Below are 14,345 nucleotides of genomic sequence, written 5' to 3'. Positions count from 1 at the left end.
ATATATATATATATATATATATATATATAATATGGTCATAAATGACAAATATATTTAGTCTAGTAGCTTTAATTCAAAAATTTGTTCTTAAACCAGTCAATGAACTTTATTATAAATTCTTAAAGAAAACACGATTATTTTTTTAGCAAGATAATATTTTAGGTTTCCCTTCCGCGTTACTTTTTTCTAAATAAGATTAAATGTCATTTTCCTTTAAATAATCTAGATTAAAGATTAAATTTTAGTATAAGAATAATCTAATGTGTAAAAACAGTCTAATAGAACATTTATTTTTTTCAGAACACCCCAAATTCCAATACTTTTCGGTAAAAGGAGATTACAAGAACAGTTACGCCTTTTCTGGTAAGAAATTTTTTTTACATATTCTTTTAAAAAAAGTATTTCCGTTTTTGTAATACACGATCGTAGTAGTAAAATAGTAAACAATATTAAACGCCATGGTAAACAATTCTTAAAACTTTCAGTTTTTAAATCTTTTAAGGAGATTTTGAGATTAACCATAATATATTGGGGTTAACTTAGAGAACTACGATTATTATAGTTAGTCTTCGAATGTTCCTGATTTTATAGGGTGAACAACCTCCATATTTTTCATTTTCATATTTGCTGTAAGCTTCTATGGATGTTAATATTTGCTTTCTGAGAATTTAAAAGATAAAAAAATAAAAACATGAAAAGATTTTTCGAGTATTTTAAACACACATCTAGCAGCATTTTTTTGTTTAAATATAATAAATAAAATGAATGCAACTTAAATTTGAACGTAAATTTTAACAGTCATACATTTTTCGTGCATGCACTGATATTATCAAATAAAATTTAGCAAATTGTTACAATATTCAGTATTTTGGGTGCATCATCCGTAAAATCCATTTTACTACAAAATCCATTTTTATCGTTAAATATTATATCGTAATTATATATGTGATATTTGTTTAATTAGAGTGATTTAATACATTTATTACTATGAAAACTACGGTATATCAGATTGTTTATTCCACAGGATGTTCCAGTAAAAACTAATTATACGGTAAGAAGTACCGCCACCCTGAGTACTGGTACTTTTTACAGTAATTTTTTACACTGCAGGCATTTAATATTTTTTTTAAAATAACTGTTAAGATACTGTACTGTTTTAAAAAACTGCATTTTTTTTTAATTTCTGAAATATTCGAAACGAACAAAAATTAGTTCTTGGGAGAGATATAGAAGTATTTCATGGCTACATTATCTATTTGATTTTATAAAAAGAACTAATTATGTTTACGAATATTAGGGTTTTTTTCCAAAGTGCTTTATAATTTTAAATAACTACTTTTTTATGTAAAAGAGAAATAAACGAAATTAGTTTAACTTTTCTATTAATTAATTAAAACTATTCTATTAATTAATGAATCATTTAGATGAACTTTTTGCGAAGTATTTAACGAAAAACTTTAATGAGAATTATTTAAATTTAATTAAATTATATTAAAAAAAAATTTTTTTCTTATTCCAAACAATTTTTGATTATAAGAGTTTGTTTGGAAAATATTTATGCAAAGCAATAAATGTCAGTCTAACTAGTATTTGAAAAACTGTTGCGGTATTTAACTTTTTTTTAAACACATTTAACAAAATTTTTTATTCTAAATATTTTTTTAAGAAATACACAAAAAAAATTTTCGAGAAAAGGTTGTACATACCTCTTAAAACTAAAAACTTGTTTTCTTTAGTGAACAAGTTAAAACAGTTTAAGAATATTATATTTCACAAAATTTAAATTTGATTATATATATTACAATGGAATTTGTACAGTGATTTAAAATGGAGAGATTTGTTGAAAAGTCATAAAAAGTCAAGCTAAGCATGCAACTCTTTTTTTTCTCGTCAATTTCTTTATGAAGATAAATTACAATTTTTAGTATAAAATTTTTCTGTACGCAATTCTTTACTCTGAAATTATCACTTAAGTACATAATTTACTGTGGTCTATAATATATATCATAAATAGTAAAATTTTATTTTATTTACTATAATGGAATATGTGCAGAAATTTAAAACGAAAATTTCTCTAAAAGCTAATCAAATTAAAGCACAATAAAATATATAATTATCTTTCTTTCAGATTTATTCATTTTATCCCAAAGATAAATTTCACTTTTTACATCAAATACCATGGAATTAAAAAGTCACCATTTAAACTGCAGGTTCAAGTTTTTCTAAAAAATAAGTCCCTAAATTATTAATTTATATATTTTTTACTCTTTTGAGAAAAATTCTCAAAAATTGAGTTTCAGAATCTATATAATTTTGAAACTAAGCATCTGAAATATATCAAAGATAAATCTGAAAAAAATTTTACGATCATACAACAATTAATCAGTTTGCTTACATATTAGTTGTGATTGCTTCACGCATTAACAAATCTTTTAGTTTTTAGCTCTTATTTTAATTGCAAATCACTCAAAGCATTTTTCAATTTTTGAAGAGTTAATTTCAAAGTTACAAAATATTAATAGAATTTTCACTTTTAGCAAAATTGATATTTCTCAAAAATGTTTTTTTTTTCTTCTCAAAACGTTGTTTTCACACCAGTCATTATTATAAACGACAAGCTATTAATTGTCCCATCTCATTAGCATGAAGATAATTAATAAAATCTCAGAGAAACTAAGTTTAGACAGAACATTTCTGAAAACGCGGAAGGTGGTAAACACTTTAAGAGCTCTATGAGACAAAATTCGCAGTCAATTTACGAGCAAACTAAATTGTGTTCACAGTACCGCTCAGTAGCTTTACGTGCAATTTAATTAAGATTACAGCTTTTCAAATGTTGGCGCCCATGGCGGTAAAACCACGGCGTTATCTTCGAAAATAAAGAATCAGAATACTGTTCGCCTTATCAGCTGTGAAATATCACGAAAATTATAATTGCGAAAAATGTTTCATTTCTCCCCCTTTTAAACCCGAATCGAAATATAGCCATTCATTTCTCGCAAACCGACAAGATCTTTTAATTTCCAATGAGCCCGGTCTCAAATTGCCCGTCTTTTGCCCGAAAATTCCAATATCTCCCGAAGGCATTTATAAACTTTAAAACTCAAGCAGGGGAGAAGGGAAATTTTCGAATCGTGTGGGGTAATGGGGTGTAGGAAGGGAATATCAAGGGTGCGGAAAGCAAGCAAAGCTAATTTATCGCTTTCAAAACTGCGCCAAAATTATTACCGCCGTGTCAATAATTCCTGTGGTTTATAGTGCCGAAGGGTTAGACTTTTAAAGAAGCTACACGAAAGTCTAGAGCATTTCAAGTCTAATTACTGATGGCGTTTGCTAATTGGGAGTCTCCCCCTAGGTCGAATATAGGGGAAGGGATAGAGGAAATATGCAAATGAGGCGGGTGGCCTTTTTCGGTGACTAATTGTTAATTAGCGTACGCCATGCCGACCGATTAATTACACGGTGATTATTTAGTTAACAAAGATCTCATCTTTCCCCCTCTCTCTCTCTTTCCTCTTTAGAAAGACAGGGTATGCAAATATCGATTGAAAAGAGTTGCTGACTTCTGTTTCTAGCGTTATCAATCTGAAATGATTGAGGACCATCTCCTAATTGAAGATGATTTATTTACCGGTCATTTTGGAAATGAAAACTATGTCACCCATAAACTCAAGACTACCCTCTCGCAAAAATTCTGTGGGATTCTACTTGTTTCACCTTATAAATCGGAACTCTCATTTATGCTTGATTCAGTTATTTTTGATATCTATTGATCATGAAACTGCGTATTTTTTGACGAAACACAAACTCTTAAATCTATAACGAAACAGCTTTTTCACTTGTATGTGTATGTCTCTGGGTCTTCTGACGTTCTTTGTGTAATTTTAAAACCGTTTAACCTGTGTAATGGGATAATACTGCGTTTACATGGAATTACATGGGATAATATAATTATATGGGATAATACTGCGTTAGCATTTTTTGACAGAGTTCAAATCCTACAGAAGACTGAAAACTCACTTCATTCACACATTATATTCATATTGTTTTCCATTATTTTTTTTATCAAGCGTGTTAATCAGTATGTAGAAGCAAGCCTAGTTTTTTTTATGAAATGTGTTTAATTAAACTATTAAAGACAGTTATTTTTTTCAATTTAATGAAACATTCATATTTGTCGTAAAACCAAGACATTTTCAGGAATTTTGAGAATATATTTTTTTACAGTGTATTCACGTATTTATCTTTGAATATACTATCCTGCCAAAACTTTGAATTGAAAATGGTATATTGTAAATATTTAATGCAAAACAGTCATACATATACTATTCAAACGCATTCATTAAAAAATAAAGAAAATGTACTATTACTAAATATGTAAATATGTGCCCACGATATTAAAATTGATTGCCAATAAAGAATTAATTAACAACAAGATAAGCAATCGACAAATTTGATTATACATTTGAACTATTACGAGTGGAATATTTATTTAAAAGGGTTATTTCATAGCTTAAAAAGAAAGAAATTAATATACGATATAATAATAAATATAAATAATACTTGATTATTATTTGATAAATTCACGGTATAAAAATTAATTGCAAAGGAATTATAGCATAGTAATACTTTAATATATTATCAAAGAGTCTCTCAATTGCATAAAAAATTATTTATTTTAAAGAATTATTTGAGAAGCATTATACTTTTGATTTTAAAATTACACTAATGAATTTATGGAATTTATGTAATTTCAAACAAAAATTCCCTTTAAAAAAATGTTTAAATTTTTTTTCTTCATAGGTGCCGGTATTCCTTGTCCACCTGCATATACGTATGCTGCTTCATCCGTAGCAAAGCCCGTCCCTAGACCATTTCTAGAATCACCTTTGCATTCATTAGTGGCATGTCGGAACCCGTATTTCACAGGTTTGGATTAAATAATTTTATATTACTGATGCATGTTTAACATTTATTTGAAGTTTCATATAAAAACGATAAAGACACAACTAAAATATTTTCTTATAAAGTGAAATTCTACTGTCACAAATACTTGGAGAGAGTTGTTATTAATTTCAATTACTTTCACTTGGAATTCGACAGAAAAAAAAGTTTTTTACCTTAGGCTAATAAAGAATATTACCTTATTTCGCAGGTTTGGTTTATATCATTATTTTATTAATGGCATGTTGGAATCCTTATTTCACAGGTTTTATAAATAATTTCTTTATTACTGATGCATGTTTAACATTTACTTGAAGTTTCTTACTAAAACGATAAAAACCAAACTAAAATATTTTCTTATAAAATGAAACTCCAGTGTCGCCAATACTTGGAGAGAGTTGTTTTTAATTTCGATTACTTACACTTGGAATTCGGCAGGAAAAAAAAGGTTTATAGTACCTTAGGTTAATAAAGAATAATACCTTATTTCACAGGTTTGGTTTATATCATTATTTTATTAATGGCACGTTGGAACCCTTATTTCACAGGTTTTATAAATAATTTCTTTATTACTGATACATGTTTAACATTCATTTAAAGTTTCATGTTAATAAAAAAATAAAAAGACAACTGAAATAATTTCTTATTAAGTGAAATTCTATTGTCACAAATACTTGGAGCAAGTTGTTATTAATTTCAGTTACTTACACTAGAAATTCGGCAGAAGAAAGGTTTAATAAAGACTAATACCATAGGTTAATAAAGATTATTACCTTATTTCACAGGTTTGGTTTATATCATTATTTTATTATGGCATGTTGGAACCCTTATTTCACAGGTTTTTTTAATAATTTCTTTATTACTGATACATGTTTAACATTTATTTAAAGTTTCATATTAATATAAAGATAAAAAGACAACTGAAATATTTTCTTATGAAGTGAAATTTTACTGTCACAAATACTAGAGAGAGTTGTTAGTAATTTCAATTGCTTACACTTGGAATTCGGCAGAAAGAAAAGGTTTAATAAAGACTAATACCTTAGGTTAATTAAGATTATAATCTTGTTTCACAGGTTTGGTTTATATCATTTCTTTATTAGTGGCATGTTGAAACCCTTATTTCACAGGTTTTTTTCATAATTTCTTTATTGCTGATGCATATTTATCATTTATTTAAAGTTTCACATTGATAAAAAGGTAAAAAGATAACTGAAATATTTTCTTATTAAGTGAAATTCTTTTGTCACAAATACTTGGTGCCCGTTGCTATTAATCTTAATTGCTCCTACTTGGAATTGGACAGAAAAAAAGGTTTAATAAAGACTAAAACCTTAAAACGTAATCTACACAAGTAATCCACCATCTAGCAAGTTAAGATTCATGGGATTACTTCTTATGATCAGCGAGTTCACTCACCGAAAAAGATCTGATATTACCATGCAGATGTTAAAGCTAACTAAAATTTTGACACTATTCTTTGTTAAATACTTATCTGTAGTATTATAACATCACATCACATTTAAGAAAACACTTCTTTTATCGTGATTTTAATTTTTTTTTTAAATGCGTCAATTTCTGTTCTATTTACACACATCAATTAAAATGTTAATTTTACTAATTAAATGTTTTTGATTATTTTTAAATTGTATTTTAAATTTAATATTAATTTTAATAAGAAAAAACTATGATTAACTAACAGATAATGCTTTAGTAAAAGAAATATTTTATAATAAAGTAAGCTTGCGTTGTAGAAATAAAATAAAGGAAGGTTTAATCCATAACATTTCCAATACAATATTTTCCACTTAAACGTTTAATCTATCCAGAATTTTTCTGCAATTTTAAAGCTTTGTTCATGATTACCATTAAATAATTAACCAAGAATCATAAAAATGCATTCGAACTATTTAAAAACCTTTTGCATCTGAAATATATTCAGGATATTTTCAAATCCAACTTCGATAAAATATGAGCGAGTGTAGTTGACATTTATAGGGACCAACCAAGGACTAAATGAAGACCAATATCATATTTCATGAGAGAGCCGCGTGTGGTGCAATGTTTTGCGTTTCCCTACATATTGGAAATCATGAATACCAATATAACCTGTAAGTAACGCCACATATTTCTGCCGCTTAGTTATTTTATTGGGTTATTTATGTGAAGAATATCACAGCAGGCAGAAACTGAATATGGAACTTAAAATAAATAATGCACGGGTCGGGAATAGAGAAAATGTTGGAAATATATTGTTGCATATTGAAAGTTTTACTTCTTTGTGTTATTTTATGGATGAAGATAAAATACCCTAAAGATTTATTACAGTTTTTAGAGTGCATGTTGGAAGCATTATTTGATTCATATTCTCATCCAGAGTTTCATACGTTTACAAATTTATTTTATAAAAACATGCTATAATTTGTTCTACAAATATGAGTTTAAAATTTTATATTTTCATAGATAGACACAATTTTATCAGGTATGCAATTTTATTCTTTGCGGATGTATAGTGATACATTTGCTAACATTTCCATAATATAAAGCGTTTGCTCTCGCTAATATATAATATTTGCTATCGCTAATTTATAACGTTTGCTATCGCTAATTTATATCGTTTGCCAATAAATTGTGAACGATAATAGCGATAGAAAACGCTATGATTAAGATAATATTAGCTAAAGATAGTAAACACCATTATTAGCAAACGATAAAACAGTTTTAGCAAACGATTATAAACTAATTAAATAAATAAAAAGCGAACCCTATTTAAAAATCAAATTTTATAAAAGAACAGCATACGGCCCGATATTTTGCGTTTCTCTACACATTTGATATCATGGATAACAATATAACCTGACAGTAACCCCATATAATTCAGCTGCTTAATTATTTTATTGGGTTATTTAAGTGAAGAATATCTCAGCATGCCGAAGAGATAGAAATAGAGAAATTTCTGGACATGTATTGTTAATTATTGAAGGTTTTATTTCTTTGTACTAATTTCTGAAGAAAAAAAATACACTAAGCATTCATTGCACTTTTGGAGCGTATGTTGTAAGTATTATTTGATCTATATTCTCATGCAGACTTTTAATCACTTACATATTTATTTTATTAGAGCGTGCTATGATTTGTTCTATAAATGAGTTTCAAAACTTATATTTTTGTGAACAGATGAATTTTTTATCAGATATCTAAATGTATTTTTTTAAACCAACAAAGGCAATAAAGAATTTTTCATTTTTTTCTATATAATTATTAGAATAAGCCAAAAAAATAAATTATCCTATTATGTGAGAGTTTAATTTTCAAAAATAAGATAAAATCTGATTTCAAGAACAAAAGTAATTTAAAGTCATAAGTTTTTTTTCTCCCATTGTAGTGAAAAAAATCAGATATAAAATATTTGTAACACTAAATTGAATACAAATATCTTATTTAACTGAATAAGATATAAATTATTTGGTTAAACAATGTCAATTATAAATTATTTGGTTTAACGCATAATCACTTAATCAGTTATAAATTCATTACTTTATTTATATCAGAATTAAATTATTTGTTTTTACTAAAGCAGTATTAAAACATTTCTTTAAATTGAACCTCAAAATAATTAATCAAAATAATTTTAATTTCTCAAAATAATTTTAGAAAAATAACTAAATCACGTTTCCCTCAAATTTGGGTTAATTCAACTCAGATATTCCAGAGATCATTTGACTGAAAAAATTTAATTTCATAACTGGTTTTATTTCACAAATATATAGCTTCAAAAAATATAAAAACTTCATGAAAACTCTGTGTATGTATTATAAAGTAAAAGGAACAAAAATAAAACTAAAAGATAATGTTAAATACTAAAAAGTTTGATCAGTAAAGAAGGAACAAGCGAAAAAATACCCTTTAAAGCAAATACAATGGAGGAGGAACAACTAGTAAATTGAGTATCAAATTTAAGATTTTCAAAGCACTCAGGCATTGTAAACTAACACCATACGCCCTTCGCTTTTTTTTACGTAATTTTTTTTCAGCTCCTCCAATAGTTTACTCTCTTAAATGCATAGGGTATTTTTTTACAACGTGATTCTCCATTATATTTTATTTTAAACATTTTTTTTTTCTTTTTTAAAGTGTCAGAGATTTGATCGAACATATTGCTATTTTCCCGTAAGAATCGAGAACATAAACTGTTTTATTTTGTTTTCTACAAAACGACTGATCATATTCGCCTCCTACACAACAAAGTGGTTGTTAAAAATTATATTTTTAAATAAAATTTAAAGATACAAAATCTTAAAAAAATGTTTTATTATTAATTAATTATGAATTTTTTTAAAATTTTTATTTCTAACACTATAGAGAGGATCAGAAGGCAAGTCGCTTTTCAAAATTCGTTATAATTTACGAATTTCAATAAATAAGACTTTTTATTATTTATCATCAGATTTATTCAAATATTAAAAAATAATAAATAATACAATATTTATATTAATTAATTATGATTTTTTCATCATTTCTAACACTATATAGAGGATCAGAAGTCGCTTTTCAAATTTCTTTATAATTTGAGAATTTCAATAAATAAGACTTTTTATTATTTGTTGCTAGATTTATTCAAATATTGAAAAATAATAAATTATATAATATTTATTAGTTTTCGTTAATTTAAATTGGTGCCGACCGCAAATGATATCAGTTTGAGCAAGATGGAAAAGGTTCGTGAAATTGTGACATTTTTTGACAAGAAAAAAATTAAGAGTGAACTAAAAGTGTGAAGTTATATATTTGGTTTAAAATAAAAACATTTGAAATTATCAGACTAAATATTTTTATTTTTTTCTCATCAAAATAAGTTAACATAAAATTATTGTTGTTATACTCACAGTCGTTAAAACAAATAGAATAAAATTTTAAAAAATAAAAATAAAATTTGAAGTACGACGCCGTGTTTTACTTCTGAACTGCAAGTATATGCTTATGCAGTATAGCGTGACATGTCACAAAGTAGAAGTAGGAGATATAGTGAAGTGTGACAAAAAGAAGATGAGGTCAAAAATGTTGGGGGGGGGGGGGGGNGGGGGGGGGGGGAGGACAGTTCCATAATTAAAAATAATTAGAAATGGACTTTTATGAACAGTTCCATAATTAAAGTTCCTCTTCCCTCTTTTTGCGTTAAATCATGTTTACATGTTAAATTAAAAACAGCCTGCCATCATTCCTTATAGTTTTAAAATCAATTTTTTAATGCTAAACATTAATTTGTTGTAGTTATTCAATTATGAAAATAAACTGCCGACCACAAAATACTTTTTACCCTCTCCAAAAAGTGTATTTAATCTAAGTAATGATAAAACTGCTTTATAAATTAAAAATAAAATATATTTGAAGAATTTTTTATTTATTTTTGTAAATTATTTCAATTTTTAAAAATTGTTAAAAGCTTTTTGGAAACTTTTAAAAACAATGAGAAGTTGTAAAAGAAGTAAGCTCATATATATTAAAAAAGAAAAAAATAATAAACCTTGAGCATAAAATAAAGAAATCGATAGAAATATTGCTGATAAGAGATTATGAAAGCCTAAGATGATTTTTATTTTTTATTTTTTATTTTTATAACTGTCGTTGAACAGCCGACCATATTTCGAGTTTACGACCACTAATGTTCAACTCCGTAGCCTTTTAATTTTGAAACCAAATCAGAATACAAGGGAACTCCTAGATCAAGTATTAAGAGAAATTTACCTTTGTGAAGAACTTTTTGATGGAACAAAACCGCATTTGCTCTACATGGAGAGGAAAATCACGAAAACATACCACGATTAGCCTGATGACAAAGGGACTCTAGCCCATGATCCATCAGAAGATATTTTACGTTAGCACTGTGGTTGGTTCAGAATTTGTATCGACCAGCCATCGCTGGAATTAAAACCCTCTTCACCTCATTGTCATAGATCAATTTTTTAATCATCGTACTTACAGTTAGTTGATACGTTGATTAATTTATACATATATAAATGTCGCCGTTAGGAAACAAAGAACAATATTGGAAAGCAAAAAATTAAAATTTCTCGTAAAGTTTTAAATAAAAACGATAAATACAGACTTTTATCATCAACTTGTATTATTTTCTCATATTCATATACACATGTTCTAAAAACATTTCTCTTTAAAGTATGCGGTTTTAAGTTGAAAAAGCTATTTTATAAGCAAATTCTTGGTTTTTTTTCTGTCCATTTTAAAACACATTTTTTTAAACACAAATTCACTAAAATATCACTTAATATATTATTGCAGTCGTTTCTTTAAGTATAAGCAAGAAGCGAATAAATAAATGTTTATGAAATAATTAGGAAATTTAAATTAAATTGTATCAGTCGTATTCAAACATAATTACCAAAATGATTAAAAATAAAACCCATCCACTTATCCGCCCAATCTATTCATAAAACTCTTATCCTTTATTATCATCTTAAAGTAATACAACACAAGAAGCCCATTCAACTTATCAAGAAATCTCGCGTGCCGTCTTATGCCACCATCGCGACAAATTATCAAAAGTAGCACCTCTGCATAATAAAACAATACTACTTAGGAAAAAAAGAATACAAAAAGGATCCTAAAAAGCAGCTGTTTTTAAGTACTTGTTAGCACTTCTGCGAGAAAAAGAATATTTGAAGTGTCGTGTGCGTTATAACCCACGCATATAAACATATGCAGTCGTTATAGAATACAGATAGATTTGAGCGAGTGCTTTCCGCCTTCCCCCTCTTCTCGCTGGGACTAAAGAGCAATTGATTCAACTACAGGAGTGGATAAACAGATTTTGTGTCAAGCTAATGGAGGGAAAAACTGTAGTCCCCATGAAGATGTGAGGGATTTTTTTTCCCCACTCGTGTTACGTTGTATGCTTGGGGGAAAAAAATATGGATGGGGATTTTAGGGGATTGGATATAATTACGTGGAGTGAGATTGTTTTTAGTAGCGGAATATTCTAGAGGGATTTGATAAGTGTTGGATTGCGTTGATTGCTATCTAATAGATTGCTAGTGACAGAGTGTTAATTACTGTCAAGGTGCAAAGGGCTATTTCCTGTTAAATAAGATTTCATATTAGATGACTTGCGTTTTTGGTTTACGTTACGTTTACTGTAACGTGTACAGTAACGTTTTACGTTAGAGTCAGTCTGATTTTTATTATTGTATTTTAATACATAAGAAGAAAGTATAGTTTTTTATTGAAAAAAGTTTTATGATGTAGAATTTCAGTTATTATAAACCCTAGAAGTTTGCATTCTTTACGCAAAGGCAGGTCGCGTGACCCCCACGAACATTCGTCACTAATTTCTTTTTTGCTTGATTTTTTTTTTATCTTGCGCCATTCCTAATTTATGTCATACTAGGATTTTTTTTTTTGTTTAATTAGGCGAGAAAGAAATTCTCACTTTAGGCACTGCATAGCCGCTCCCGACTCTTGTGCCAATAAAACTCTATATTTAACTTCCTACATTTAGTAAAAAAATTCTTGCCCCTCGACTAATTGAGACAACTGCTCATTAACGGCTTAGTAGAATACTTCATAAAGTTAATCCCCCTGTCATAAGTTAGCAACAAATTGAAGCCTATTGTAACTAATTAAAAGTTATTGCATTCTATGGGAATGCTTTCAATAAGAATTACACATTTTAAATTAGTTTTCACGTAAACTTAGAAATAATGTAAATACATAACTGAGTCCCACACGCCACAAGTCCCACACGTCATATATATTAGTTTAGATAGTCAAAAGACATCCGTTAAAAATATGTCAAAGTCAAAAAATGAAAAGTATGAAAAATGTATATGTGTCAATGTTATTTCTTCCTATATGAATGATATATATATATATATATATATATATTCAACACATATACAACATATTAATTAAGGTTGTTTGAAGGCATTCCTTAAAAACGTATTAATACCTGATATATCTTTATATCAGATATAAAAACTATTTTGGTCATATTTTCTCGAGACTACATATATTTATATGTACATTTTTTTTGTCATACATCTTTTTTTTAAATTCATGAAGGTTAGTATGAAGCAATTCTTTTTTTCAATATTTACTTTTAAAATTATTCGTAATTAGATATTTTGCAAGTTTCTGAAGTATATAAGAACAGAATCACAAACCTACAGATCCTAGAGAAATTACAAAAATAATTCACCCACGAAAATTCATTATCAATACAATAAATTTTAAATTTCATTAATTATGCTTAAAATCTTTTTTTAACTTCTTTTTGAACAATTGTTATAGCCTACGAGAATTATAGCCACAAAAATTATAAAAATAATTCTCCCATAAAAATTCATTATCCGTACAATACTTTAAATTGCATTAATTAGACTCGAATTCTTTTTTAACTTCTTTTTGATCAATTCAATTCTACCTCGTTTCTGATACAAATACTTCTTTACAACCTCGTTAAAGCTATATGGAAGGGAAAAAATGCTCTTTTGACTACCCATTTATATCGATGACAATTCCCTTTCTCAAACGGAGAAACTTTATCAAACGATTCTTCAAAAGAAATACTTTTTTTTTTGCAGAAATAAGGAAAAAAAATCTTTTGGAAGCGAAAGTTATTTTTGCAGCAAGCTAATGATTCCATGCTCAAACTTTGCCGTCAACGTTTGATCTATAAATGCAAGTCTAGTCAAGTAGAAAAAGAGTTTTGATCCTTTTTTCCTGCCTTCCCCATATTTCTCTCATCTCTCTATATACCACAAAAGTTAGATAATACCAGAAAAAGGGGAAAAAAAGCTTTTTACACAAGCCGCATTTAAACTGACGTCTTGTACGCGCACAGCCGTCTTTTTCTATTTTTCTGGTGATAAGTCTTCTCATTTATATAAAACTCGGGACCAAAAAGTTGCAGAGGGAGGGGTTTGATTCCAAGATTTAAACCTTATCTCTCATTTTTTTTTCCTTTTTTTTTCTTTTAAGTGAAAAGACGTCTTTTAAAAATGAAAGCTTTTGCATTGAGCGACCGAATAGTTTGAAAAACCACCCGTTGGGGCTCGGTAAGAAAGTAGGCGAGTTACGAAAACTTAAATATCTACTTTTGGCAACAAAAATCTTAGTAGAAAAGAACGAATTGGGCAAAAAATAAACTCTTATTCTTTCGGGGGTTTTCTTTCACTCCAAGTAGATCTATTCAAAGTAAAAAAATATCGACTTTATTTTCTTCCATTCTTTCTCGAATTTTTTTTTTTTTGAATAGAAGCTGCAAGCCGTGAATTTGTTGTTGATATTTGAGAAAAAGTCAAAAATAGAATCAAATGCTCTGTTTCGTTTAAAATAATTGTTTTTATATTCTATTTCAAAATTTATTTTTGAGTTCATATTCGGCG

The 14,345-nt window shown here is 27.6% G+C and overlaps 1 protein-coding gene across 1 annotated transcript in view; it reads left to right on the top strand.

Moving 5' to 3' along the window:
- LOC107446793 (homeobox protein DBX1-A) overlaps window positions 1-14,345 on the top strand; it is a 92,260-nt gene that overhangs the window by 44,640 nt on the left and 33,275 nt on the right. The window contains exons 2-3 of the mRNA XM_071182263.1: window positions 301-363; window positions 4,804-4,929. Of these exons, the coding sequence (XP_071038364.1) occupies window positions 301-363; window positions 4,804-4,929 (189 nt within the window). The remainder of the gene's footprint in view (window positions 1-300; window positions 364-4,803; window positions 4,930-14,345) is intronic.

The sequence above is a fragment of the Parasteatoda tepidariorum genome, chromosome 6 (assembly GCF_043381705.1).
Source record: "Parasteatoda tepidariorum isolate YZ-2023 chromosome 6, CAS_Ptep_4.0, whole genome shotgun sequence".
NCBI classification, from domain to species: domain Eukaryota; kingdom Metazoa; phylum Arthropoda; class Arachnida; order Araneae; family Theridiidae; genus Parasteatoda; species Parasteatoda tepidariorum.
Note: the sequence above shows the minus strand (reverse complement) of the source record. Positions and strands in the feature narration are given on the sequence as shown.